The 27,162-nt window shown below is 42.8% G+C and overlaps 3 protein-coding genes across 4 annotated transcripts in view; 1 reads left to right on the top strand and 2 right to left on the bottom strand.

The window, feature by feature from the left end:
- Positions 1-960: 960 nt before the first annotated feature.
- Positions 961-8,336, bottom strand: ube2s (ubiquitin-conjugating enzyme E2S). Of its 2 annotated transcripts, none has more exons than XM_083760410.1 (4): positions 8,152-8,336; positions 6,201-6,348; positions 4,843-5,033; positions 961-3,054 (listed from the first exon to the last, which is right to left on the bottom strand). In XM_083760410.1, the coding sequence occupies exons 1-4, from the start codon at positions 8,152-8,154 to the stop codon at positions 2,704-2,706; spliced, it is 693 nt and encodes a 230-aa protein (XP_083616536.1). In that variant the 5' UTR covers positions 8,155-8,336; the 3' UTR covers positions 961-2,703. The 2 variants fall into 2 exon arrangements, with proteins under 2 accessions (XP_083616536.1, XP_083616535.1); XM_083760409.1 differs by having other exon boundaries at positions 8,146-8,336.
- Positions 8,337-11,595: 3,259 nt separating this feature from the next.
- On the top strand, positions 11,596-17,161 carry josd2 (Josephin domain containing 2). Its single transcript, XM_083760753.1, has 5 exons — positions 11,596-11,804; positions 11,943-12,077; positions 13,199-13,324; positions 14,461-14,655; positions 15,329-17,161. The coding sequence occupies exons 2-5, from the start codon at positions 11,956-11,958 to the stop codon at positions 15,438-15,440; spliced, it is 555 nt and encodes a 184-aa protein (XP_083616879.1). The 5' UTR covers positions 11,596-11,804; positions 11,943-11,955; the 3' UTR covers positions 15,441-17,161.
- An 823-nt stretch (positions 17,162-17,984) lies between these two features.
- ttyh1 (tweety family member 1) overlaps positions 17,985-27,162 on the bottom strand; it is a 54,804-nt gene continuing 45,626 nt past the window's right edge. The window contains 4 exon segments of the mRNA XM_083760335.1: positions 17,985-19,190; positions 20,988-21,069; positions 23,585-23,755; positions 26,264-26,403. Coding sequence (XP_083616461.1) covers positions 19,104-19,190; positions 20,988-21,069; positions 23,585-23,755; positions 26,264-26,403 — 480 coding nt within the window. The 3' untranslated portion in view covers positions 17,985-19,103.

A 27,162-nucleotide genomic window follows, 5' to 3' on the forward strand; every position in this document is an offset into this window, starting at 1 on the left:
CATGAGCAGGTATCATAGCCTGGCTGGTTCTCATGCTTCTGAAAGCAATGTTGCAATGTGATGCCCACCTGATTAACAATGTAAACTTCTGTTTATGCTTAATGGGGTTCAATTCAATGGTAAAAGTGATTTGGTGAAAAGACGATTTGAAATGTAAATGGTAGCCTACTGCATAAGCCTTTCTCCAAAGCACTTTACAATGTAATTCACTTTCACACATAGTGGAAATCATGCAAGTAAATATAGCACATAGCCTACTGTACAGTGTACATACATACATTTATATACTGTATATAAATGGAAAAACCTGGCTCTATTAATTCAATTGAGACCAAAAGCTATGTGGGCCATATGACAACTAAAAAAAATAAGAAAGTTGAACTGACAGCAAGGGTTCTGTATACTTAGGTCAAACAGATTACTATTCAAGTATTCTAGACTAGAAGGGCCTGATAATTACCTGTGTGACAGGCTGCTATTTCTACACAGGTGGGTGGCTGCCTGGCTGGCATGTATGTATGACTGCAGCAGGCCAGATGGGTCCTTCATTAATGCAAGGCAGGTGACATTCTTCTGGGTTTGTTAGCCGAGAGAACTGCAGGAAGGGAGTACACTATGAACCGAGGAATCAAACATGGTCATCATCAGCGCTCAGATACACCAGGATTACATTTACCCATACTGTACAGTCAAACACACACGCGTGTGTGTGTATATATATATATATCTCAGGGACCCAAATTGCCACAGTACAAATTTCAATGTTAAATTACCTCTAAAATGCTGGTCCTTTTGCACATTTGGTTTCTTTTTTTTTATATAGCTGGGGACAGTTATTTACGACTTCTCATTTGTCAAATCAATGATAGCTTATATTATGAATTATATAAGACACAATCTAGTATGCATAATACTAGCCTGGGGAGACGAAAATCAAACGCAAATCATTTTGCATTTATCTTCCAATATTTCCTTTATTAATTTAAATAACTTAGAATGGACACAAAAATACCCATCCGCCCATCTGCACCATGACATGAGTTTCAGAGGCGCCTTTTCCATCCAAGTAAAAGACAGCGCTTGAGTGTGTTTCCTTGGGAAATGTAGGCCCCAATATGCATTTACAACCAAAACGGAGAATCCGCCTCAGAAACCATGCCAGAACAAGTGCCATTAGGTGTGGGGAGATAAAACTTCTATCAAATATGCAGAGGTCTTCCTATGGAGATATTCTGTTCTGTGGCAGCCACAAAGCTGGTAGGAGAACTGGGCATTTGGACCGGTACATACCACTTTGGAGGGAAGCAGAGAGAAAGGTGTAAACTACTCAAGGTAGCTTTGACAGATAATCTGAGACATGGTTTACTCCTTATAAAGGATGCACAATCTCGCAGCCTACCCTGTTCCCCTACAGCCACTCAAATCTAGATCTTCAATTACACACACACCGAAAACAGCTGAATATAGACGTGTCAATTTAAAACCACTTTTGAAAATACTGGACAATGAGACAGACAAATTTTATAAAAATGAAAAACAAAAGGGGAAGGGAAAAATAATCCAGGTAGGTATGTCACACCACCAAGGTGGACAAGAGGCGTTTTACACTTCACTGCCATGGCATTCCGTACCCTCTCCTTCAGTCAGCGGACAGTCATATGAAAACCCATTTAAAAGATGTTGCTCCCTTGTGTGCCGTGAAATGATTCTCATCTCTCGCACTCCAATGAAACAGTTCAATACGTTGCGTCGTTGCATATTTCCTACGATAAAAACGGTCCTCCAAGCATTATTCCCTTGGTGCTAAACTCGCAAAACCTGATTTCAGTCGAGGCAACTTGAACCCAAAACAAGAGATATTATGGCTAAGTGTGGATTTCACACCGTGTGATCAAAGCTGAGCAGTACACAGTACCATCCCAGAAACACGAGGCTGTGTTGTTGATTAAAGATTTGACATTAAAGGGGGGACTTATATTTTGTTGCGCACCAGTGTTATACACTGGACATAGCGGATGCACAAGCTCTCAATGCTTTATGAGCCTATAGATCTGCCATTTTCAGTGCAAGACGCGCAACAAAGCATACAGCTTAGCGGAGACAGTTATACAGTTATGTCTCTGAAGGAGACAACAGACACTTTGTGTAGGGTAGAGATGCCAAAACCCAGCTACAACTCAAACAGGGATAGGACATCAAATACATTTGGTGGTAGTGTCATTTGTATGTTGGGGGGGGGGGGGAAACAAACTTCATTTAACAGGAACCCCTTTTGGTGTTAGCATTATGTTATGCTTTAGCTATTGAAAAATAGCAGATCTACAAGCTCATGTAGGCTTGTAGGTCTGCTAAAAAAAAATCAATCGAAGAACGACTGACATAGAAAGACTGACTTTTTCAGAAAACTGTCAGGATTTAGAAGACATTTTTAGATTCTGATCTCAGGTCAAAATGAGTTAAAAAAAAGGAACAAACATCTTTGATCGTGACTTGAGGTGTGGCAACAATGTAGTGCCAAAGGGGATAGCTTAAACTGGTGATGAAAAGGGTGGGGCAACGATGCAATGAGTACAAAAATGGAGCCTGGAGGGGGATAGAAAGAGTCAGAAAAAGGGACCAAAAACATTGTGAACACACTTCAATATTTATATTTACACACGCTCATACACACTCGCGCACGCACTTGAGAACTGAGGTGAGGTATTAGAGTCGCCTCAACGCCCGCTTTTTATCAGTCTTCTTTTTCCCCGCTACATTACTGCTATTGCTGCTGCTGGTCGTGGTGCTGGCCGCGTTTGCTCCGTTGCCCAGAGCCGCCACGGGGGCCCCGCCCGGTCCCCTCTTGGTGGGATCGCCCGCGTGCTTCTTGGGTTGCGGGCCGTCGTTGGGGTCCTGGGGGGCCCCGGAGGTTCCGCCGGGCCCTCCCATGGCGTGGATCTCGGTCAAGAGGCGAGCGCGGGAGGCGTATTCGGCGTAGTCCTCTAGTAGCAGTCGCCCCGCCTCCTCGTTCAACGCAGACTCCGGGTTGGGGTGAATGAGGAGACACTTGATTGTCTGTAGGGGGGGGAAATTAAAAACATAAAAAGCTCAGTCAGTACTTCTGGTTAAAGGAGAATTCCGCCCTAGTCGTTTTTTATTGAATTCTATTGATATATTAACAAAAACAATAAATTAATTATTTAAAAAAGGGACTTTAACCCAATTTGGACAGGAACCCCTTTTGGGGTTTCAAGCATTCTGTTATAATTTAGCTATTGAAAAATAGCTAAAGTAGCTTGTAGATCTCGTGCAAATCTTGGAATATACATTCTTTCACAGTGAACGATTTTCAAATCTTTGCTTCTGCGGGGTCCCTGGAACAACATATTTTCAGATGGGGGTCGGGGGCCAATTACAAATAGTTTTTCAGAAAACTGTCATGATTTAGAAGACAATTTGTAGAATCTGGTCTCGGGTCTAAATGGGTTAAGAAAAAAGCAGGTGGGCTTTATGCTGGTTCGACACCATGCGGATGTCATGTAACGACAACACTCCATGGGACTTGGACTAAAAGAATAATAATAATCGTGCGATTGAAGAGATCTAGCGTAAGTGCTGCTATGGAGGGTAAATCCGCTAAATGGGCATGGAACACGTGCGTGTTTTAGTTTTTTCCAGTGACGAATGGATACAGGACAACAACTCAAGGTAATAAAAAAAACTGCTTGTCCGGAATTCGCCTATATTTTATATATATATATATATATCTTGAGGAATAGAACATGGCGCCGCTGCTCAACTGAACTCCCTCGTTCTTTTCCGTAACCCATTACTTTCCACGGTGTCAGACTCCTCATCTGCTCAAGCTCGATAAGTTGCATCTTTCAGTGAGTGTTTATAGAGGATATTGATTGATTGAAATTCATGCTTTTTCAACCATGATCAATATATAGGTGTTAATTGGCACTCACGATTCAATTAGATTACGATTCACCAGCTAACGATTTGATTCTACGATGCCACCACACTTTTCTATGTTACTGCACACAGCAAGTCAATACAGTCAGACATACTGAACAGATTTAATTTAAAATGATATATATTGTATACAACATCTGAATGAATTACCGGTATTCATTGATGTATCAATAGATTATAAAACCAATGTTATTTAATATTCATTTAATTATCTTATAAATAGGTGGTGCTAGAGCACCCTCTGGAAAGCAATGTGCCCTTTTGAAGAATTGTTTGTTTTATTATTATATTATGTATATATATATATATATATATATATATATATATTATATATATATATATTTTGTACAGTATGTGGACCATGGTGACATTGATCAATTATTGATAAAAAGCTTCTAATATATTATTTATGCCCCAAAATCAATACATCTCACACTATTAAACATTTAGTGCCGGAAGTGCATCAAAATAGAAGCTCCGGGGTGCCAGAGTTGTCTGATCGCTTTTACTCTGAAAGCCATGAACCGGAAACACTTTCCTAAAAAAGTTGACTTTACTAAGTGACCTCACATCCCCGATCATCTTAATTTATTTTTTTACGCTCCAAAAAGCGTTTTGCGGGAGAGACGGATGAGGAGCAGAAATTAAGCGCCAGCATATCGATCCATTCATCACCACGGAGAGCGCCTTGGATTAGGAGATACTTTATTTACGATATTTTTATTTACGCCAAAGAGGAGGCTGGTCTGATTTCGATTTGAGATTTAAAACGGAAAGTCCCATAGCCTTACTGCGCAGGGCAGAATCGTAGAAGCAGTAGAAGGCTATGGACCAGAGCTAAGTCTGTATAATCATACACACAAGGTCTCTGTACAGATATATTACCAGTAAGACGTGTCGGAGGCCAAGCTCTGCCTTCCAGTCCCTCTTGAGCACGTTGACGCAGATCTCTCCCTTGTGACCCACGTTGGGGTGAAAGATCTTGGTCAGGAAATACCCCTTGGGCGGTACCGCGGGAAAGTCCTTCCCCAGGTGCAGACGCATTCGGAAAATGCCACCAGCGAAAGGAGTTCCCTCTGTCAAAGCATAAACAATTCATGGCATCAACAGTATGTCACACTTTATTAGCCAATCGTGTTCTGTAGCGAACAGAGGCTTAAACAGTGAGTGATAGTGGCACGATTACAAATTTCAGTTGCAGATCAATTTGTCATTGAATTGTGAATACAAATTTAATTTCAGTTAGATTCTTAGGTTTCGTAATCACAAATTGCACAGGGCCGATAACTCAAATAAATTACTGACATATTTGATCATTTTATACTTAAATTTAATTTAAAAACACGTCATAAGGTGACATGTTGTAGATCTGCTATTTCTGCTGTGATTTGTTGTAAGCTTGGAAAATGTTTGAACATGGAAACGATTATGACGATAATGCAAAATAATTGCGATTAGCTCAAATAATTGTGATTAGGCAATTATGTAATAATTGTGATAGGCCTAGTGAGTGGGACAGTAGTTCAAAACATTTAAATCATAAGAAAATAATTTTTCTCAACCACATTCAACCTATTTTGAGCAGACCTCTTCAAAAGTAGTAGATCGGCTATTTTTGCGCAACACTGTTGTACGACTGACTGAGTATAATCGCACTGCGCTCGTCCCACAGCTATGCCAGGAGCATCAGATGGCAAATTCAGGTCAGGCAGTCCTTCAAATATGCATCTTTAACACTTAACAGCTTGTAAACCAATCGATTATGAAAGTATGTACATTTGGCTGCCACAAAGCCGCCTCACAGAAGAAATGTTAATGCACACGCTGGTCAATGTTTTACAACACGTTTATTGCACATCATCATTTCCCATCCACGGGTTGACCCCATTTTAAATGTTTGTTAAGGTTACATAAAGGCTTTTAACAATGAATGACATTGTTGTGATGAAAATTTATATAAACACATCAAAATAGGTACATTTAAAAAGAAATATAGCTCTCTGGGCAAAGGGTCTTGGGAAATATGGGACTAAATAACTATTTTAACCAAGCATATAGATAAGATATAATGTAGTTCCGTATACTAGTACAAGTCTGCAGACATGCACACTTTCCACACAAGCACACTACACTTGGACAGTAACAATTTCTTTGCAAGAAATATTATTGAAATAAGAAGCCGTATTGTTGTTTTAAAGTCATTATTTTAGGATAGGCAAAATAACTAAATCTGCATTGCTTACCTGGTCCCTCAATGGCTGTGTGCAGCTCAGTGATGTCTTCTTCACTGGGGTATATCTTGATGCCCTCAGGCGGGTCTGCTGCTAGGGCCGACACCTCTTTGTACACCAAGCGCAGGACCTGAGGGGGCAAGTTCTCCACATTGGAGTTCTAGAGGGGAAATAAAGAGAAAGAGTTAAAAAAGGTATCCTTTCATTCATTTAAAGCTCAAAGTCATAATCCATTCTTGCCAAGACGAGGAAGGCTACAGCCATAGTTATCTGTATCTCTCTCCACACACACACACACACACACACACACTCAGGGTTTCCTGCACAATGTTGTTGGCATGGCGCTGCGCCATGATTGAAATAAATCGCGCCATGCCAAGCTTAAAAAAAAAAGAAAAAGGGGGGGGGTTTGTTTTTTGAGGGGGATAGTGAATCATAGTGTGTGTGATATGAAATGTCCAGTACCTCCCCAGTACCCCCCCAGTGTCTGCCCAGTTTCCGCCAAGTGCCTCCCCACTGCCTGCAGTTTCTCCCCAGTGCCTCCCCAGTCTCCCCAGTGTCTTCCCAATGCCTCCCCAGTGTCTCCCCAGTGCCTCCCCAGTGTCTTCCCAATGCCTCCCCAGTGCCTGCCCAGTGTCCGCCCAGTGTCCCCCCAGCGTCTCCCCAGTGCCCCCCCAGCTCCACCCCAGTGTCTCCCCAGTGCCCCTGCAGTGCCTCCCCATTGTCTCCAACAGCAATAATACAAATTAATCTTAATTTATTAATCAAATTAATTAATTAATTAATCAATTTTCACCGCGCGGCCTTAGGCCGCGCGCCAGAAGGTCCCCCGCGGCACACACACACACACACACACACACAAGTTTGACATATAATCATTTGGAAATATCTAATATAGATAACAATATAATATCTAACTAAAGAAGGCTTTACAGAAATACATGTAGGCCTATAACTTGTATTTTGTTAAGGAAGAAGCAATTCTAAGTTGTTAAAAATCTAAATGTTTTGACAAATGTTTTAAAACGCCAATTATACTGGTTAGTTAGACACCTGTCTACTCTGTTTGACTAGTATGTGACTCGATACTTAATGTAAAACATAAACCCAAATACGTTGCAATGACTGATTGATTCATTGATAGATTTAAGTATTTAACAGTTTGCAGAATTACAGTACATTTCAAGCACAACTCAATAGAAAAACTGTTAACTGTGAGTGGACGACACCGGCATAAAGCATTACACTGGCAGTCAGTAACCTCGCGTCACCACACAGGCTTTCCACAGGCAGTCAGGCAATTATATTGCCAGACAGAAATAAAATGTATCCATTTGTAATTCTGAGCAGTTACAAATGTATCCAAAGTTAACCATCAAGGTCCATTTGGTCACATAGGGTTATATTTGTGTGGTGTATAAGGGCTTTTTTCAGGCCAGTGAGTAGCAGTTTCGGCTAACACTAGCTCTGTGGCAAGCGTCCATTAACATCAGCTAGAAAATTGCAATGTAGGCTAACGTTACGCCACGGTAATTGATCGCATATAACGAATAGCAGATAGCCGTGATGAGATACTGACCATTAAATATATACATGTCCTTTCACACACTTCTTATCCACCAACATCAGAACAACATCACCAAAGGTTCATTCAACAACATCCCAGAAAATAGACAGACCCCCCCATCCGATTAAGCAGAGCTAACTGCACCGCCGTTAGGCTATTTATACACCGTCACTCTAGACTTCTGGACAACACATTAAAACAAATTTAAAAGGGAAAGGTGTCGACGCGAGCCACGTCGACACTTGTTCCAGTTAAACGTGCCTTGTTTTCGTCGTTCCTCTGTATTAATTCAACAATAATTAGAACCCCCCCCCCTCCCCCCAACATCATCAGACAGGATAGCAGCCAGTTAGCAACCTTAGCTAACCCGAGAAGAATCCCTAAACGTACACTTACCATGTCTTCTACTGGTGTGGATGTGTGTGTGTGTGTGTGCTGTTGTCCGTTGGGTTTTTCTAAATAATATCGAAGTGAATGTTGTTCGTGTTTATTTAGGTTTTTTGTTATACACTTATAAACTATTTTCCGTTGTGAATGCAGCGAAACTGAAGCTAGCAGCTATTATTACTGTTCCTCCTTTCTTCTCTTCGTTGACTTGACACAGGAACAAAAATAAGATCCTCGATTTAACCCAGCGGCCGAGGACCAATCGGCGTCTCGGCAATACGACACGTCATGGCAGGCGAACCAATCGGAGAGGAGGATTCTCCGTCTCCGCGTAGATGACAGATCTGTCAGCCAGTCACGGTGGGAGATATGTGCGATTCTGCCCGGCCATTGGTGCGTTTGAATAACTCACAGCCACCTATGTATACCAATTATATATATAATTCAAAACAAAACAAATTACAGATTTTATTTGTGTTGGACATTAATTTTATATTCATTTGTCATTTGATATTCAATTGCTATTATTAAAAAGATTAACTGCAAGCATCATTTTGCTGATATGTATGATGTGAATGAATACACTACTTTCAGAAGTACAGTAATAATTGAAGCCCATGGAGATGCTTGAGTTGAAATGCTTTCATTATAACCAATAAAATCATATAAGGGTTGTTGGACCATCAGACAATCAGGCCTATTAGATGACCTATTTGCCCTATTACAGTACATTGATCTCCTCTCTCCATATAAATAGTAAATAGCTGTATACATTCTTCAGGAGTTGGCCTCTTAATAATCCCTAGAATAGAATAAAATAAAATAAATGTGTTTTGTTTGTTTGTTTACTTATTGAGCCTCTCTGGCACTACTATAGATTAATAGGCCTTTTCATATTTACTGGTGATAAATGAATAGTACATTATACTTAATACTACTCTGTCTAGTTTTTAAACAAGCATTAAACAAGTGTAATGCTTTATTGTATTGAGTTGTGCTTGAAATGTACTGTAATTCTGCAAACTGTTAATAAATACTTCAATCAATCTCTCTCTGGACTGACTGACTGACTGACTGACTGACTGATTGTATATAATCTATCTATCAACAGCTAATTTGTTACAATTACGGTCACTAATACCAGCATGGACCGTTAGCTTATTTATTATTTTGTTTGTGTTGTTTTATGTAAATGCAGAATGAAAGACGTCGGTAAGTCGGTTAGGTACAGTAAAAGTTTTTAGCTCACTTCCCCGGTAAGGTTATCGGAGACGCTCTCTTGCCACAATACCCAGGCTGAACAGTAGATGGCGCTGCAAGACGCTAAATTTATAACAACAGAGGTAGTACCATAGAGTTATGGGCATTGCATGCATGGCATGCTAGAATTGTTGACCACCATTAGCATGGTTATATGGTGTAAGACAAAATATTTTTGTGCTTTTAAATCCAATCACATTCATGAATACGTTAATTTACATTGTAGATTCTAGCTTATCAGTTGTACCAGTGCTGCACTGAGGATAAAACAGATCCCATGACCCGAGGGGATGGCCTGGCTGCAATTGGCTAATTGGTTGTCAAAGAGATAACATAGCATTGTCTAAATCTGTAATAAATTATTACTCTCCTACACAGCAAAAATACAGAGGCAGTATTTTATTTAGAAAATATACTCCTAAACTCCTTTCTCTGCAAGATATTGGAATGGCTAATTTGACTATATGCTCTAAAGCATCCTTTTAATTTTCACTAAACCAATTCTGGCCAATCACAACGTGGTACGTCCGCCTGGGCTATGGGGTCAGGGGTGTGTACTCTGTGACCGTGGCATGGGCGTGGCGGCCACACACAACAACAAAAACAGTGTTGCCATATCTGCTTATTGTAAGCGACCGGGCTTGTTTTTCCTGTAAAGGAAAACGTGTGGCATCATTTTTAAAGGTAAAGAGCGAAGCTTTGGTACATTCGCTGGAGATTAGAACAGGGAAGCACCACAGGTTGTAGTTTGGCGGAAATTAATTAATGGATTGAAAATGATGGACCCTAAATTGATTGATTGATTGATTGAAATATTTATTAACAGTTTGTAGAATTTACAGTACATTTTAAGCACAAACTCAATACAAAGACTGTCAACTGTGAGTGGACGACCCAATTAAGCATTACACTTGTTTACAACAGGGTCCACATTGTTCAATTCATCAAAACATTTAAAGACATACAAACATTTAGAGACATACAAATAGACATTTCTATGTAGCTAAATTCATCATATGGGAAGCAAAAAAGGGAAAAGATACAATATACAGTGAGGGAAAATGGGGTGGGGGGGTGGGGGGGATTCAGATTTTACAGAGGCCAGTTTCGAATTGCAGCCATCCGTAGGTGCCCTTTGAGAGCGGTTTTGAAGGAGTCAAGGGATTCACATGTCTTAATGACTGTTGGTAGGGCGTTCCACATTTTGGTGGCATAGGAGCGAAAAGAATTTAGTCCCTTGTTTGTGCCGAATCTGGGTTGTACATGGTTTGTTGCACTCCCTCTGGTGTTGTGGGTGTGGACTTCGTTTACATTAAGGAAGTATTTAGACAGGTACATGGGTATCTTGGTGGTGTATCGAATCTTGTGGACCAGACCCATTGCAAGATGCTGTACTCTGTCGACGACCCTAAGCCATCCCAGCCTGTCAAAGTGGGCAGGGGTGAGGTGGGTTCGGGGGGTGAGGCCAAGTAGGAGCCTGACCAGTTTGTTTTGGGAGGTCTGGAGCCTTGTTTTAAGGGCCTTTGAGGTGCTGTGGTACCAAGAGGTGGATGCATAGTCAAAGAAACCTTGTACGAGGGCTCCTGTTAAGGTCTTCAAGGTGTTTTTGCTGACCAGTGAGGAGATCCTGTAAAGGAATCTTGTTCTTTGATTGACTTTTTTGATTACGTTGGTGGCCATCTTATCACCGGAAAGATTGGCCTCCAGGATGGAACCTAGGTAGGTAATTTGATCTTTTCGTGTGATAATATTGTCACCCACTCTAACCAAGAAGCCATCTGCCTTGCTGAGATTACTATTTGATCCGAAGAGGATGGATTCAGTTTTTCCCAGGTGTAAGGATAGTTTGTTATCAGCGAGCCAGGTGCAGATTCTACCGAGTTCAGAGCTGAGGGTCTTTTCAACCTGCAGTTTGTTCCTGTCCGAGACCAGCAGTAAGTTGAGTTGTGCTTGAAATGTACTGTAACTCTGCAAACTGTTAATAAATACTTCAATCAATCAATCAAATTGATAATTTAATTTATGTGCTTTTGAATAGCGGTGGAACAATAAGGAGAGGTGACTTTAAGTTTGGATTTTGTTTTATTTGTACTTTTTAGACACTGGTTAGACCTGGTTGCTTGTTTCTCTCGCAAAACCTGGCAAGTTTGGCAACACAGAACAACAACAGCCCCACTTCCGGTGTGTCAATCTGCCTGTCTTTCAGAGGGAGAGAGTGCAGCTGCATCTTTTCAAAACACATCGCGTTGTCAGCAGCTTTAAAGACACTAGATTCATCTGGCTGCCCAGCGGGTGATTTATTTTTCACGTTGTTTAGGAGTTGGAAGCGAGAGATTAGCCCTGAATCATAACAACAACAACACCGTTTTTATTCATTCACCCCGGGGATAGCTCCCACAACGGTAAGCAAATGGCTAGCAACAACTTTTTGCAGCTGTGAATTGAATTCACACATCGCTTGTTTTAGTGTTTTTAGTCGTGGAAAACTGCTGCGGTACAATGTTTACTTGTGGTTGTTTGTTATGTGCGTGTCTCTATAGGTTTAGTACTACTATGAGCGAAGGGGAGGTGTTTCATGAGAAACAGAGACTGGAGCTGTGTGCGATCCATGCCTTGAACAACGTGCTGCAGGAGCGAGTGTTCACCAAGGAGACAGCCGATGACATCTGCAAACGGTAAGCTGGGGTCCGGGGACCCCCAGGGGTCCTTGAGGGAGTTCCAGGGGGCCCCCAGCTAAATGACAGTTCGGATAGGAACCAAATGGGCCCTTATGGCTCTGTAACTCTGAGAGTATACAAATGTACATTTGTACACTGAGTTAAATCAACATTGCAATATACATTGGGGGTCCCAGAGGTAGAATAAAGCTTGAGAGCTTCATTGTGGTCTTTAAAGTACGCACACAGTGGGATCTGTTTTACAGTCTTGGTGACATTATCGTGGTGGCCCGTTCTGATAATGATGACCAACTTTTAGGACATACAGCTATCTCACATTTACTAGAATGGGTCAGTGAGTGCAGGACAACACAATAGACAATAGACCAGATATCAGTCATCTAAATGCTTTCAGCAGAGACAGTCAAATGCTTACATACACAGCTGAGAAGAAGAGAAAATCTGTTCATTTCTAGATGAGTAATGCTGCAAGGTTTTTGTTGTTGTTAACACTCGAGTTTTGATCCACATATTCCCTGCTGGCTTAGGACCGATTTCTTTCAGAGCCTTTCCCCTGCACTCTAGTCTAAATGCTCTCTCTCTCTCTCAACATGTGTAGTGTCTCTTAACCACCTTCAACCCATCATTAGTGACATATAACTGCTTGAACCCTAGCATCCCTATTCTGGGCCAAAAATAGCAGATCTACAAACTCAGAATCAGCAGCAGTACAACGTGCTGTGAGATTATAGATCAACTGGTTTTGGCGAAGAGATTTGGTGTAGATAGACAGAAAAAAGCAGTCCAGTTGCAACTCGGGTCCATTTCACTGAGACCCTTTGTCAACCAAAATAACATTGGTTCTAGAACTGGTTTGTTTCCTAATTTTTTTATGATGGTTATATATCACATCCGCATCTTCCAACCTGAATAGTGACACGCCCACTTTGGTTCCCCACTTCAGGGCAAGAATAAGTCTTTCTTTGGTTCCAAATCCATACCAACTTTTAGGGAACTGAAACAAATGACTTTGGTCCAAAATCAGGCTGGGAAAAAGAACGGAACTGTGCGTGCGGGGTGGATTTATTACGCTATCTTAGCATTGCTTCCTCTGATTCCTGTGATTGTGATCCTTGCAGGCTAGCTCCACAGTGTGTGGTGAATCCACACCGCTCCATGCTAGGAACAGGGAACTACGACGTGAACGTCATCATGGCGGCGTTGCAGAGCAGAGACCTGGCAGCAGTGTGGTGGGACAAGCGGAGGTGAGTCGTACTCTACACACACATGACGGGCTGGCGACAATAGTTTCACGACCTCCGGTGTGACGTCAAGACCAGAGACCGAAGAGTTCTTTGGTTTCATTTTATGCTCTCAAGAGTTAAATGATTGGTAAATATCTGCATCGCTTAATTTACAAGAAGTCTATACGATTAGAGAACGTGGAAGTATTGTCACGTTTCTCAACGTTTGCCTGTTATCTCTCCTAATAGTACCACATCGATAGAGCGTCTCAGTCACGCCACCCTTTCAGAACGGCGAGTAAGAAGAAAAACAAAACAAAAAGTGTTTGTGTACCCCTTTTATTCTTCTTTCTAATTATTTGATCGGCCCAAAACTATTATTGTCATGACTTGTCATGAGCCGAGTTGCCTTTGTCCGCGGTGTAAACGTCTTTAAATAAATACTTTTTGAAAAGCCTATGGAGAAAATAAACTGGGAATTATTTCCTGGGCCACTCGTCGTTCTGAAAGGGGGGCGGGACTGCGACGCTCTATACAACATGGAGCTGTGGACAGAATATTATCCAACGATAACAAAATATTTTATGTTTGTGCATGTGTTCTCAGACGAGAGGCTAAATGTCATCAAATGGTGATCCGTGGCTCAAAAGCAGAAGAAATAATGGGCCTTGATATGGAAAGGGTTTGAAAACCACTGCTACAGAAGACTGGGGAAACTCCTAGCGGTGACCATGTTGCACAACTCAATCTATAAAACGTATCCCACGAGATCAGTCTGGACTTTGGCCCATAAGGGACTAGTATAGTCGAGGGGGTAGTATTTGACAAACTCATTCAGCCAATCGGCATGACAAAACAGATGACGCTAGTATCACCGCAGGCAGTCTGTATTCACGTCACCAAACTACATGGACCAATCGTTTTGCTTTCCACTGTGGCACGGAACGGACAGTTACAACACTGTCCCTGATTGGCCGGTCATTTTGTGATTTATAATGCTGGTGATATCGTGGCATTACAATCCCACTTGATAAGTCTGGCAATGCCAAGAAGCTAGTATGAATAAAATAATCGACTAAGAAAGTCTTTGATGTATTATTTGACTGAGTGGCAGTGTTAACCCCCAGACTGTCTCTCTGCCTTGTGTTGCCATCCAGGACCGTGCAGAGTCTCTGCATGTCCAAGGTCCAGGGCTTCATACTCAACGTTCCGTCACGTGTGTCGCTGGGCATTGTGTCCCTCCCGCTACGGCGACGCCACTGGCTGGCGGTGCGACAGGTTAATGGGCAGTACTACAACCTGGACTCCAAACTAAAGAATCCCGTGAACATCGGAGGAGAAGCGGATCTACGGTAAGAACTCTGTAGCGACACGTTGAAAACATTCTTATGTCCACCACTGTTTTATTTCAACAAAGAAATTCGCCTACATATCAACTTATCTCTCTAGCTTCCCACTTAACCGTGTTTTTCCAAAGTAAGAATCAAGGAACTGTCGATAGGGAGAAACGGCGACATGCAATGACACGTTTGATGTGATTTGTGGCGATTTATGGAATTGTCAGTTTGACACCATTATGCTTAATTGAATTATAAACGTTTAAAAAAGAGCCAATCTACAAGCTCATCGCATTGCAATGTGTTGTGACTTGTGACCCTGTAGATTGGACACTTTTGCAGAATGTTCTCGCCTTAGTAGGGATGCTAGCGTGACAGAAGTGAGCAAATAAAATGCCCTAGAAGAGCACGTGTGTGTGTTCAAACTAGAGCTAGAGTAGGCTGTGGTGTGATGTATGGCCCGTCTCTCATAGTGAGTCATCCCATGTGGGTCGGTCATCACATGAGGCTTACCTCACACACACACTTGTTCTGTTTGCTACTGCTGTAGTTAGTAGTCACGTAGGCCAGTGGTTCTCAGACGTTTAGCGAGCAGAGCAGTAATTTATTTACACAGCGGTTTGTCAAAATGACATATTCTGTGGAATTTGGATAAGTATGTGTTTGTGAGTTTCTCTCTCTCTTTCAGTGCGTTCCTGGGCGAGCAGCTTTCTCAGGACGTAGCAGAGATGCTTCTAGTCGTTCCACGTGAGGTAGAAGAGGACGGTTCATGGCTGAACTCAGACGACACCCGGAAATGATTTTCTTGTTTTCTCCCTTTTTTTGGTTTGGAACAATGACATTACCGGTACATGGTGTTGGACATAAACCTCCTACTCTGGGAGACAAAACAAAACAAACAAACGCAAGACAAAACAATGCCTTTTTGTTTCCTTTTTTTTAGTAATTTTTTTAACAAAATGCTTCTTGAAAATTCCTCAGGGAATGCACTACAACTACAATATTGACACGCTGCACTCACCAGTGAATATACCACACACACACACAAAAGTTCCAAAGAGAATTGAAGACGGGTTTTCCCCTCTAGAAATGAAGGATGGCTTTGATTGTACCATGGTAGCTGATTCACTTTATTTTTGCTCCGAGATGACACGTGTCTCTCTGTGCACTGGCCTTCTTTCACCTCTTTGAAGACATTTCAAACTAATTTCTTCATGCATGAAACATAATCCATTTGGTGCCAGCCTGCTCTTAACCTTACTGATACACATAGAGTCCCGAACGTGCAGCGACACTCGCGCTTCAGCCACGTTTTGAGTAGAAGGGTTTTGGTACTCAACGGTCAAAGTACAGTATGCCAAATAAGCAAAAAAACACTTTACAAATCCGATAAATATTAAACACGCCAGCCTACAGGGTCTTTGCGAGGGTAGAGCTTTGGCTTGCATATTAAGTGTTTTCGGGGTGTTTCATTTTTTAAGCGGATTTACTTAAAATAACCTACCCAAATTAAGTCAGTGGAAAACACCTTTACTGGCAGATTGACAGGCATCTTCCACAGTGCCGAGCTGCTTGTCAAAGCCTGGACACTTGGACTGTCAGTCAGTGACAGACGTCAGTGACCAGTATCCCCCAGGGGTCTATACTGGAACACGGCCTTCATCAAATGCCTTCGTGGAAAATGGCCAATTTTACAAGTGTGTGGATCTTCTGTTTTAGGCAACGGTTGAATTATCCTAAGGCGTTCGATTTAAGGAATTCGTTGGGTTATCTTATCAGACTTCTGGCATTCATACTAGGGTCTGACTTTTGCGCCAAGCGCCCAAATTCTATTGTACAGTACATGCGAGTTGATAACTTATAAGGTTTTAGTGGCACATGAACACGCTCTTCTTTACTTACCTTTTTTCTGTTCATCTATGCACTACAGAGGTAGTAGACTGCTTTAAGACTGGTTGTCTTCCCAGTTCCCGATGGTCTATGCACACAGGTACTATGTAAGCACTGGCTGCTGGATATGTTAATTGTATGTTAATTCCTGTTATGTTTAATTTGTCTGTGTGTCCCCCCGAGCGAGTGCATTTTCCGGCAGCAGCCGATGCCGCGGAGTCACCGCCAATTGCCGACAACACAGTGTTTCTCGGCGGCACTCTACCCCAAACCCCACAGGGAAGTCACGGCTGATTTTAACCGGCAACGCATGTCTCGGCAGTTGGGCGTCGGCCCGCCGAACGGACCGGCACTGCCGCGGTCATAATTCCCCCCACATTCCCCGGCAGGTGCCGCCCCCTCCCCTCCCCCCGGGTGATTGCCACTGCCAGAGAATGCACTGGCTCCTTCTGCCTATTAATCTATGCATATCTAATTGAACATTGGGAGCGTTGTCTTATCGTTACGGTCGGGAGGAAACCTTACTTTTCAGGAAGTGGACAAAATGTGTTCCAAATGGATCCAACGTAGTTAGCATTTAGTCACACAAGCTCTTAATACTTTTTGATTGGTTCGATATTTATAAAGAAAAAGAACTTTCACTTTAAAGATTTATTAAAAAAAAAGTAGCAAAAACATCTACACGCTCACACAACCCATCGCAATGCGGTGCATTGTGAGATGGTAGATACATAAACATTTGTCATACGATGAGGTGGGGCATATTCATTTATGGATGAAGCAAAGACGGAGTTGAGGTTTCTGACTGACTGGGACGTTATGTCGAGGACGACGGACTGGCGGAAATGCAACCCAACCAGACTCTGGAGGTTTCGTCGTGATACTGAAAACATATTTATATTAAAGGTTTGATCTGTTGTTTTAAATGGGTTATTACATTGATTAAAGTTCTCAGTCACCACCACAACCGAATTCAGTCATTTGGATTCCTTAGAATGTACTCTATGGAAGCCTGTTGTAACGGAGCCATAAGTGGTTAAACTAGCAATAATAATGCCTATTCAGGAGCATCTTCCATTAACATGAATGGTCTCGGATATAAAAGCAAAAGGTAAAAGCCTCAATCTGTGATCTCTTCAACTGGTCGTTGGCTGTATGTAGTACAGCAAGAACATATTGGGTTTAGAATTGTTAATAGTAATACCTAAAATATTTGATGTACTGTTCATTGATTGGGAGTGCATGGGACAATGCTTACAGTGTGCTCCTATTTTTCAAAAATCACAGATCGGGACTTGTCCTGACAAAATGGTTATATGGTCATTTTAAGCTTTTATTCCATGGGTTATTTCTAGCTAGGTTATTATTACATTGGAGAGTTTGATAGTGTATAGGAATGAAGAGGACCAGTCCATTGTTGTTGAGGTTATCGTAGTTATCTTTTATTTATATTAGACTCTTGAAGTGTAAAAGGATGCCATTCAAAAGGAGCATTGATATAATACCTTACAAACTCAATTTCAGGGTTACCAAGGTCAGTAGGCAAGGAGGGGGGGATTCAATGAAATCTCTGACATACCAGTACCATATATACACAAAAAGAACAGCCTATAGAGATCCCAGAAACCCACTGCTATACATAGTTATTATTGCTAGTTACGGCAGGGCTACTGCAGCACCAGTAGCAGGAAGTCTATTGCTACAGTATGTACCTGCTGTCAGTCGCATGGGAATTGTAGTTCTCCACTCTCAAGACCCGACTGGGGAAATTGTAGTCCCTCTGTTTGGCCTTCATTAGGGGCTTAATTAATAGCCCTCGAGTATTTTATTTTAAGAGCAATGGTTTATTCAGGTATTATATAGACAGTGAAATGTACAGTAGAATACTATCAGAAGATATAATATCAGAAGGTAATACAAGGGAAATACAGAATTGCCACCTATAAAAAGTAAAAAAACAAAACATTTGAATACCAAGTGAGGGAGCTGCATAACCCATTCAGAGAAAAAAAAAGTGTCTTGTTGCTACTTCGTGCCAGTGTTTTTTTTCTACAACAATAGTTTTTTTTCCCTTTTTTTTAATATAAAAACTCGAAAATAAATTGGTGATACCGATACATTTAAGAATATAAAACTACAACGCAGTAACGTCAATACCATTTTTGGCTCGCCTCACAGTTAAAACACAGACTTTTTGGACAGATAAAAGTGGAACAAAAGGGGGATTCTTTGACGTACTGAACTTGGTGCATAACCTTTTTTGCATAACCACACCCGACCCTTTATATGTGCCATGATAGTCGAACGTGAGTCCCCGTAACGCTGCTTCGCTTAAGATTCTTTTTAAGTGCTTCTAATCACAAATTCACAATTATCAATGGTACTGACGTTACACGCCTTGATTTCACACCTAGCATTCAGTTTCTTTTCTTCTTTTTATATTAGTTTATTCTTTTCTCCTCTTCTTTCCATCTCAGTAAAGTGTCCATTCATAAGATAATTTAACTCTTTTGTTTTTTTCCCCTCTCCTACTAAGTTTTTTTAATTTGTTTTTTTTTCCTAACAAAAAATAATCAACGTGAATACAGGTTCCTTGAATGGGAGGGGTTGGGGGGGTGTGGTTGACTTCCCCCGTAACCAGTCAGCATGCTGGGAGAGTACTGTATTTTCACAAAACCACGACGTGATTTTGCCCAACGGGACAGTGATGGAGGTCCAAAGAAGGTGGTGTGGTGGCAGACAGAAAAGAACGGGGGGGGGGGGGGAAATAAGACAAGAAGATACAGTTATTCAGCCAAGTCACAAAGATCAACATAATATTGGAATGTATTAATACTTCTTCTTAGATGCTGGTCACTATCTTGGACTTCATCCAAGATTGCATGCATTACTACTGTGGTTCTGATACAGTGAGAGTATACAGTATGTTGTTGAGTGGTGTCTGCCAGGGGTCTACAATATTGGTCCTCTCCATTATTGCCTCTCTAGTTAAGGCTCATACATAGTCTGGATTTTCGGTGGTTAGGTGACCACCGACCTACAACATGACGTCACGAGCCGTGGTGAAGACCAAACCACCGCCACCGCTCCAGCCCTTTCTCTCCGTTTTTACTCACCACCGCTCAACGTTATTTCAGCTCTGGTGGTCAGCTCACCACCGGAGCGGTGGTCACCTCACCACCGAAAATACAGACTATGAATAGGCCTTAGTCTACACCAAATATCTTCTGTGAAAATAGGCCATCTACAAGCTCACGACGCATCGCAAAGTGACACGTTGTGAGTTCGTATAGATACACCACGAGCCACTTGGAGATAACCGAGGGTATACAATTGTGTTATTAATGGTGCACTCGTCATGCCACATGAGAAATGCATCTTTTAATTTCATTGTCAAAGTATTTGTATGCTCCGTTTAGTGACAATAAATGGAATCTAATCCCCTTATCAAGAGCGCTCACGTGTTTGAGGTTGGAAAACAAACCAGACACCTGTAAGAAACCTGTAAGTCTGTCCTGAAAGCCTGTTCTTTCTCGTTCAAACCTTTCACTACTAACATCGGCATGTGGCTACTCTAATTTACATGGTTTAAAGTAAACCATTACATTTGAGTTGGTTAACCGTGAGCAGATGAAGAAATAGTGATGCCACCAGAAATAAAAAATAGGCCGGCCTACAGGGTCTTTGCGAGGTTGGAGCTTTGCCTCCATGTTAACTTTTGTTTTGGGGTCATTTATATTTTATGGGTTAAAATGGGCATTGTACACTAAGGGAAGGGTTAGGGTTAGTTCAAATAGCCTATCTACAAGCTCTCAATGTTCGATTTAAAATGTTTTTTTTTTAAATAGCAAAACATGGCTAATAAGTTTAGGCATAAGGGGTAAGGCGGCGTGCATGATAGGACCCTAAGGCCCCGTACACACTATTGAAACGAAACCGCTCTCTCTGTTAGGGTTAGGTTTAGGTATATTTTTGCTGAGGTTAAGGTTAGGGTTAGGTTTAGGTATAGTTTTACTGAGGTTAAGGTTAGGGTTAGGTTTAGGTATATTTTTGCTGAGGTTAAGGTTAGGGTTAGGTTTAGGTATAGTTTTACTGAGGTTAAGGTTAGGGTTAGGTTTAGGTATAGTTTTACTGAGGTTAAGGTTAGGGTTAGGTTTAGGTATAGTTTTACTGAGGTTAAGGTTAGGGTTAGGTTTAGGTGTAGGCTGTCAATCACTGCGACTGGCCAGTCACAGCGCACCCTCTACGTCACTCTGTACTCAACCCGCTGAAGAACACATGCAGCCATGGAGCAGAGCTGCTCTGTGAAACCCATGGACTCCCATTGAAAACGAATTGCGAGCTGCTCTGCCCCCCCCTCCCCCCGGAACAGAGAGAGAGCGATTTTGTTTTAATAGTGTGTACGGGACCCTAACAGCGATGAGAGATGGTTATGTGACAAGTACAGAGGAACTCACAGAAGGGGGTGGGGACTGTCTGTCAGTCAAGGGCAGGCTCTCATAGCCAGGGTTGCCATTGGAGGAAACGTTTGGAGGAGTCCTGCATAGAGACAGAGAGAGATAAAGGACAGAGAGAGGGAAGAGGGGGAATGGAGGAATGGAACGAGGACAAAAACAGGGTGGGGGAAAACGGGGTGAGACACGTCGAGAAAGACATAGGGTTGAGAGAGAGGGGGGGGGGGGATGGCGGACGTTGGGCGGAGGGACGGAAGGCCGAGGAAAGGTGAGAAGAGAAAGGAAGGAAAGAAGTGATTAGAGAAGTGATGCGGAGTGATATATATGTATGTACAGAGCTGAATGGATATATACAGTCATCTGCAGATGCACGTTAAAGTCAGGACTGCAACTCAACTCACCAAATTCCATTTTGGAATGATACTTGTTTTTCTCAATCAGTCTAATATACCTTGCATGCGAAAGCACAGCAAGCACGTGAACGACAATGCCAAGCCATTCCATTTAAGACGGAGCTGACTGTAGTTGTGGTGTTGGTTTGATTTCAAGACTTTGGCCGTTAGCTTTGGTCAGTATCTCTGTAATGATGACGGATGTGGGGAGCAGTCAGGGTGTTAAATATCCGCGAGTTAGGCTTAATTCCTAGAGCAGTGGTTCTCAAAAACGTCTTTATTTCACTCCCACGACTCCGAGCACACACAATACGAACAGAACCGAATGGACCTGTTAAATGTCCATTTGGTTCCATTTGTACGTCCATTCGGAAACCCCCCCCTCTTTGAGAACCACTGTCCTAGACGTAGAGTGTTAGCTATAGACTCAGTAAGTCCAAGGAGAGACGGCTAGGGGGACAGAGTTTCAGAAGTGTGTGGACGGTGTGAAGATGTGGAAGCCAATGTGAGGAAAGCAAAATGAAATGAGGGAGAGGGGTGGGGGGGGAGTGGGAGTGGGAGGGAAGAAGCCAAAAGCAAGCAAAGAAACCAGCCAATGGCTATATAAAAGGAAGAGCAGAGACCGAACAGACAGGAAGCAGAGACGAGTCCAGAGGAACGACCCGGAGAGATTCTTGATCACACGCATGACGACGACAAGGGACTTTGGAGGACGCCACGGTGCAGAATGATGACCAGATGAAGAGTGATGATGATGATGGAGGTGGCCGGACGGGCGGGGGTGGGGCAAGCGACAACCTGAGCCTCACATCGCCGAGAGAGGAGGGGAGGAGGGAGGGGGCGGGGGGGGTTTAACGAGCGCGACCTCGTCGTCAACGACGCCTCCCCACACCCCACAGTAGCAGTAGGCGTAGTCGCAGTCAGTCGCTCTACTACCGTCGAGGGGTCAATCGAAACGTCGAAACCGGGATCTGTGGGCAAAACGATTTCGAGCGGAAGGAGGAAGGGAGTCGGGGGTTGGTTGAGGGGGGGAGGGGGTGGTTGGGGATGGCTACGTACGTCGTCTGTCTTGGAAATCGCTCGACAGACGGACCCATAGACAGACACACAGACAGACAGACCTCGGGTGATTTGTGTGTCTGTTCTCCCCCTGCCTATACGCTGCTGTCCACGTCGACCTGTCTGTATGTCTGTCTGTGCTTGACCTTGACCCTATGGCAGCTCGCTGGCGTTTTTCGGTCTGTCCCTGCCCATTGTATACGTGTAAAAGTAAGAGTGCAGTATCAGTATTATGTAGTCCTAGTTTTACCTCTCTATATCCACAGTAGTTATCGGACCTTGCCTACACTGACCTCTCTGATACTTACTGAGGGGGGGGGGGGGGGGTGTGAGGCTATGTTCAAAATCTTGTCGTGTTTGTTTCCCTCAATGCTGACGTCACGTGTTGTGTACGTTCTGTCAAGCTAACATGTTAGCGACTATTATGTCATTCATTTCTTTATTGGCTAAAGCTCAGGTAGTCATACTGCATGTTGTTCCTAACCCTAAGCCCTGCTCTGCTGGGGGGAGGGGGGGGTCTATATCTTAGAGTATATATGAATAGAGATGACATCCGAGTTCTCCTTCCATCCACTTGCATTAAGTTGCTCAAAAGCGCATGAGGCGATTTCACTCCTCCTTCCGGGTAGGAACAGAGTGCATTCTGGGATGGATTGCAATAGTGAGTGGCCCCAAACACATGAACCAGCGCGTTCATGTGTTTGGGGCCAGGCTGCAATATCAAATTCGGCCACTATGTCCATTTCGCCTCAGTGTTTCCTCTATTCATATATACTCTAAGGTCTATATAGATACTTCAGTTTAGCTAACTGATCTAGCATCAGCTGTTCGTCTCCGACGCAGGGAGACCGAAATACATATATATTAGGCTTCAGGACCTTGTTAGTCCTCCTAAATGTTGCTAATAAGTTAGTCCTTCATCAGGACGGATGAAGATCCTGACAGTGTGTGGGGCCTCGTCCTTGTCATTCAGCCTCAGAGATCCCCTTTTGATTATTATGCACTTTATCCTACGCACCTGTCACCAATTAACCGTTCGAGGTGTGCATCTGCCCTTTTCTCTGTAACCTCTGGGGGGGGGGGGGGTGCATTCTGCCTGTCTGCGTGTCTGTCTGTCTGCGTGTCTGCCTGCGTGTCTGTGTTACTCACGGGAGCGGCGGCGCACTAGAAAAGGGGGGTGTCCAGCCGGCCGCCGGGTAATTATAGAAGGGGGGCGCGGCCCCTCGCTGAGAGCCCGAGGTTCCCGTCTGTCTACGTGCCTGATGGGTGGTGAAGGGGTCCTCGCTCTCGCTGTCCGAGTCTTCGTACTCCTCCGAATCACTGTCGACGACGACACCGCCGCCGCCGACAAGTGGAGAGAGAGAGAGAGAGAGAAAGAGACAGATGTGTGCTGTGTGAGCAGAGGAATAGTAGTCGCCATGTTTATACATACAGCTCTGCAGTGAAGCACTGCCGTTTACTCCCTGCAGCAAAGTCACTTTATAGTTTATACTATATAGAGCACAGTAATACAAAAAAAAAATCACATTGCTAGGAAAACATTAGCCTATACTTCCCACAAAGTTGATTGAGGAAAATCCACCTATCTGTTCTCAAACACTTTAACCCATTTCACGATGGGAGCGCTTTTTGGTGTTATAAGCTGACATTATACTTTAACCCATTCTGACCGGGCACCCATTTTGGTGTCAGCATCATGTTATGCTTTAGCTATTGAAAAATAGCAGATCTACAAGCTCGTATCGCGCCACCGAGTGGCGCGATACGAGCTTGTAGGTCTGCTATTTTTTGAAAAATCGAAGAACGACTGACATTTTTAGAATCTGATCTCAGGTCAGAATGGGTTAATCAGACCAGTGTGTGTCCAGTGGAAAACTCGTATGAATCTGATCTCAGGTCAGAATGGGTTAAGGTTGAAAAATTGCAGATCTACAAGCTCATAGCGTGGCACCGAGTGCCGCGCTATGAGCTTGTAGATCTACTATTTTTGAAATTTGAAATTTGAATTATATTATTTCACAGGGAACGTATTTAATCCATATCTTTGCTTCTGGGGGGTCCCTGGAACAACATATTTTCAGATGGAGGTCCGGTAGGTTATGACCCACATACAGACAATTCTGTGGGTGCTCGACATGAAAACCCTTCGAGCACCACTGATATAGAAACAGGTTTTCTCAGAAAACCGACATGATTTAGAAGCCATTTGTGGAATCTGTTGACGCTAGTATGTCGCAGGGAAAATAGGGCTTAAGTACTTAATTAACTCTTCATGGAAGCCTACTGATGCCCTGAAGAGTTTCTACTGTTTGCTAGCACACACACACGCGCACACACACGCACACACACACACACGCACGTCGCACACACACACCCAATACCCGCAAGACATCTTGCTGACTCATCCACTGCAGGCATGCCACATAGATTAGACACACAAGCCCACTTGTAAAGTCATAGGTTTGTGTTCGTAGACTTCGTACTAGTATGGCCATTATATTTCTTTGTAAAAGAAATAAGTGTTAAATCTATACTGTATACTCATTGTAATTATTGCTAAAAGTGTTTTTAATTTTTTCAGTAACAGCTGGGGTCTCCCTCCCTGTCTCTCAAGCTCTTTAGTAAACAGAAAATACATGTTCTGGTCGGGATACCAATTTCATCCAATCAGGAGAGAGAGTGAGAACTCATACAAGATATACCGTATAGATAGATAGTTTATTTTCTCACCTGCACATAACTTCTCTTTTATTGATGTTATCTTTTTTGTATTTTTTATTGTGCGAATAACATTAAACTAAAAACTAAACTAAACTACTGGAAGTGATAAAGAAAACAGACTGAATTGAAGTTGGAACACCCCTGTCAATGGACAAACTTCAAAAAATGACTTACATATTACTTACACCAATAAATAGCAAAAATATCTGATCCACTACTTTTTATTTATTTAATCAAATATAAATAAATTGCCTTTGATGATATACCCAGATATATGGATGCAGATTCACTGCAGCGGTACAACGCCATTCACAGAGACAGATTAAAACAAATCATATCCCGTTCTTGATCTCTCTTAAGCTTTTGCTGCCTTTAACAGTTTCCGTGCCGGGAATGGATTACTCCAGGTTAATGTCGCTGCCGTATCGGACATACCCGCCTTTTGTTTTATGTGTTTAATCCGCCGTAATGTAATGAATCAAAAGAAAATCCGTCTTCGTCGCGGAGTATGAGACTGGATGCCTTCGCTGTGATGACGAAACCGGAAATCGTCACATGCTGTGGGCTGCTAGGGCTTCTGGGAAATTGAGGCCAATGGAAATGCATTGGGTGCAACGCCTCATTGAAACCAATCTTGTGTGCGTCTTCCGGGTGCACCAAGATGGTGGATGCTACACACAGATCATAACAAACCACGGGAGCTTTTTTTGATGGATTTTCGCGGATTAAAAGCCCAAATAATTCAGCGTATGCTCTAAAGGTAATACAACAATCTCGGCAGTGAAGGGGGGTTGATTAAAATGCGGGTTAATCGTAAAAAACAGTCAAACTGTTAAGCAGCTATCTGTGATACAGTGGAAAAACATTAAACTGCAGAGAAAAACTATTGGAAATAATACTAAAAAATAACCCCATATTTAGACTAACACTATACTGCACACACACACACACACACACACACACACACACACACACACACACACACACACACACACACACACACACACACACACACACACACACACACACACACACACACACACACACACACACACACACACACACACACACACACACACACACACACACACACACACACACACCCACCTGGGGAAACTCCTCCAGGCACCGGGCAGGGAGCAGAGGATGGCGGTGAAGGCCAGCGCCGACAGGAAGGAGTACAGGGAGAGGTAGAGCAGCCCCTCCATTCCATCGTAGCACAGGCCTTTCAACGAGTCGATGTAGTCCTGAGAGCGAGAGGTGGGAGTTAGGAAAGGGACGCCATCATCACACTTTACAGTTAACTGTTGATGACGACTGCCCTGCCCTGTCCAGACCATGAATGTATTGTTGCGCTGCGGGCGCCGCTCACTGAGAGCTTGTAGATTTGCTACTTTCACTTTTTATTTTTCACCCAAAAAAAAAGGTGCCCTTCTAGAGAATTTCCGCTCCTGCCTCTCTAACATTCTCTGCACGTCCCTGCGCAGATACAGTATGCCCGTATATGGGCGTATTTGTCGATTTCTGTGCTGATGTCAGGCTTGTCCGACAAATCCCCGTTGTTAGTGTGATGTCAGACACAGAGAGAGAGAGAGAGAGAGAGAGAGAGAGAGAGAGAGGATGAGGGAGCGAGTGCCGGGTACCAAAACATGAACATGCTGATGGACAGGTCCCTTTATCTTGACTTAACCCATTTTGGGCAGTTTTAAGCATTATGTTATACTATAGCTATTGAAAAATAGTGCCGCGCTACGAGCTTGTAGGTCTGCTATTTTTGAAAAATCGTGAAAATGTGGCACAGATCTTTGAATATATATTCATATTTTAACTAAAATCTTTGCTTCTGGGGGCGTCCCTGGAACAACATATTTTCAGATGGGGGTCGGCAGCCAATTACATATAATCTTGGGGGTCCTTGACATGAAAATGTTGGAGAACGACTGACATAGAAACATAGGGTTTTTCAGAAAACTGTCAGGATTTAGAAGACATTTGTAGAATCGTTC

This window comes from Protomyctophum parallelum (assembly GCF_964188405.1).
Source record: "Protomyctophum parallelum genome assembly, chromosome: 3".
Lineage (NCBI taxonomy): Eukaryota > Metazoa > Chordata > Actinopteri > Myctophiformes > Myctophidae > Protomyctophum > Protomyctophum parallelum.

Excerpts from the sequence above, each read along its gene's own strand:
- josd2 (XM_083760753.1), top strand. The coding sequence starts at position 11,956 with ATGAGCGAAGGGGAGGTGTTTCATGAGAAACAGAGACTGGAGCTGTGT. Across the intron at positions 12,078-13,198 it reads GCCGATGACATCTGCAAACG|GCTAGCTCCACAGTGTGTGG; the intron begins GTAAGCTGGGGT and ends TGATCCTTGCAG. Across the intron at positions 14,656-15,328 it reads GGAGGAGAAGCGGATCTACG|TGCGTTCCTGGGCGAGCAGC; the intron begins GTAAGAACTCTG and ends TCTCTCTTTCAG.
- ube2s (XM_083760409.1), bottom strand. Across the intron at positions 5,034-6,200 it reads CACAGCCATTGAGGGACCAG|AGGGAACTCCTTTCGCTGGT; the intron begins GTAAGCAATGCA and ends ATGCTTTGACAG. Across the intron at positions 3,055-4,842 it reads GCCTCCGACACGTCTTACTG|ACAATCAAGTGTCTCCTCAT; the intron begins GTAATATATCTG and ends CCCCCCCTACAG.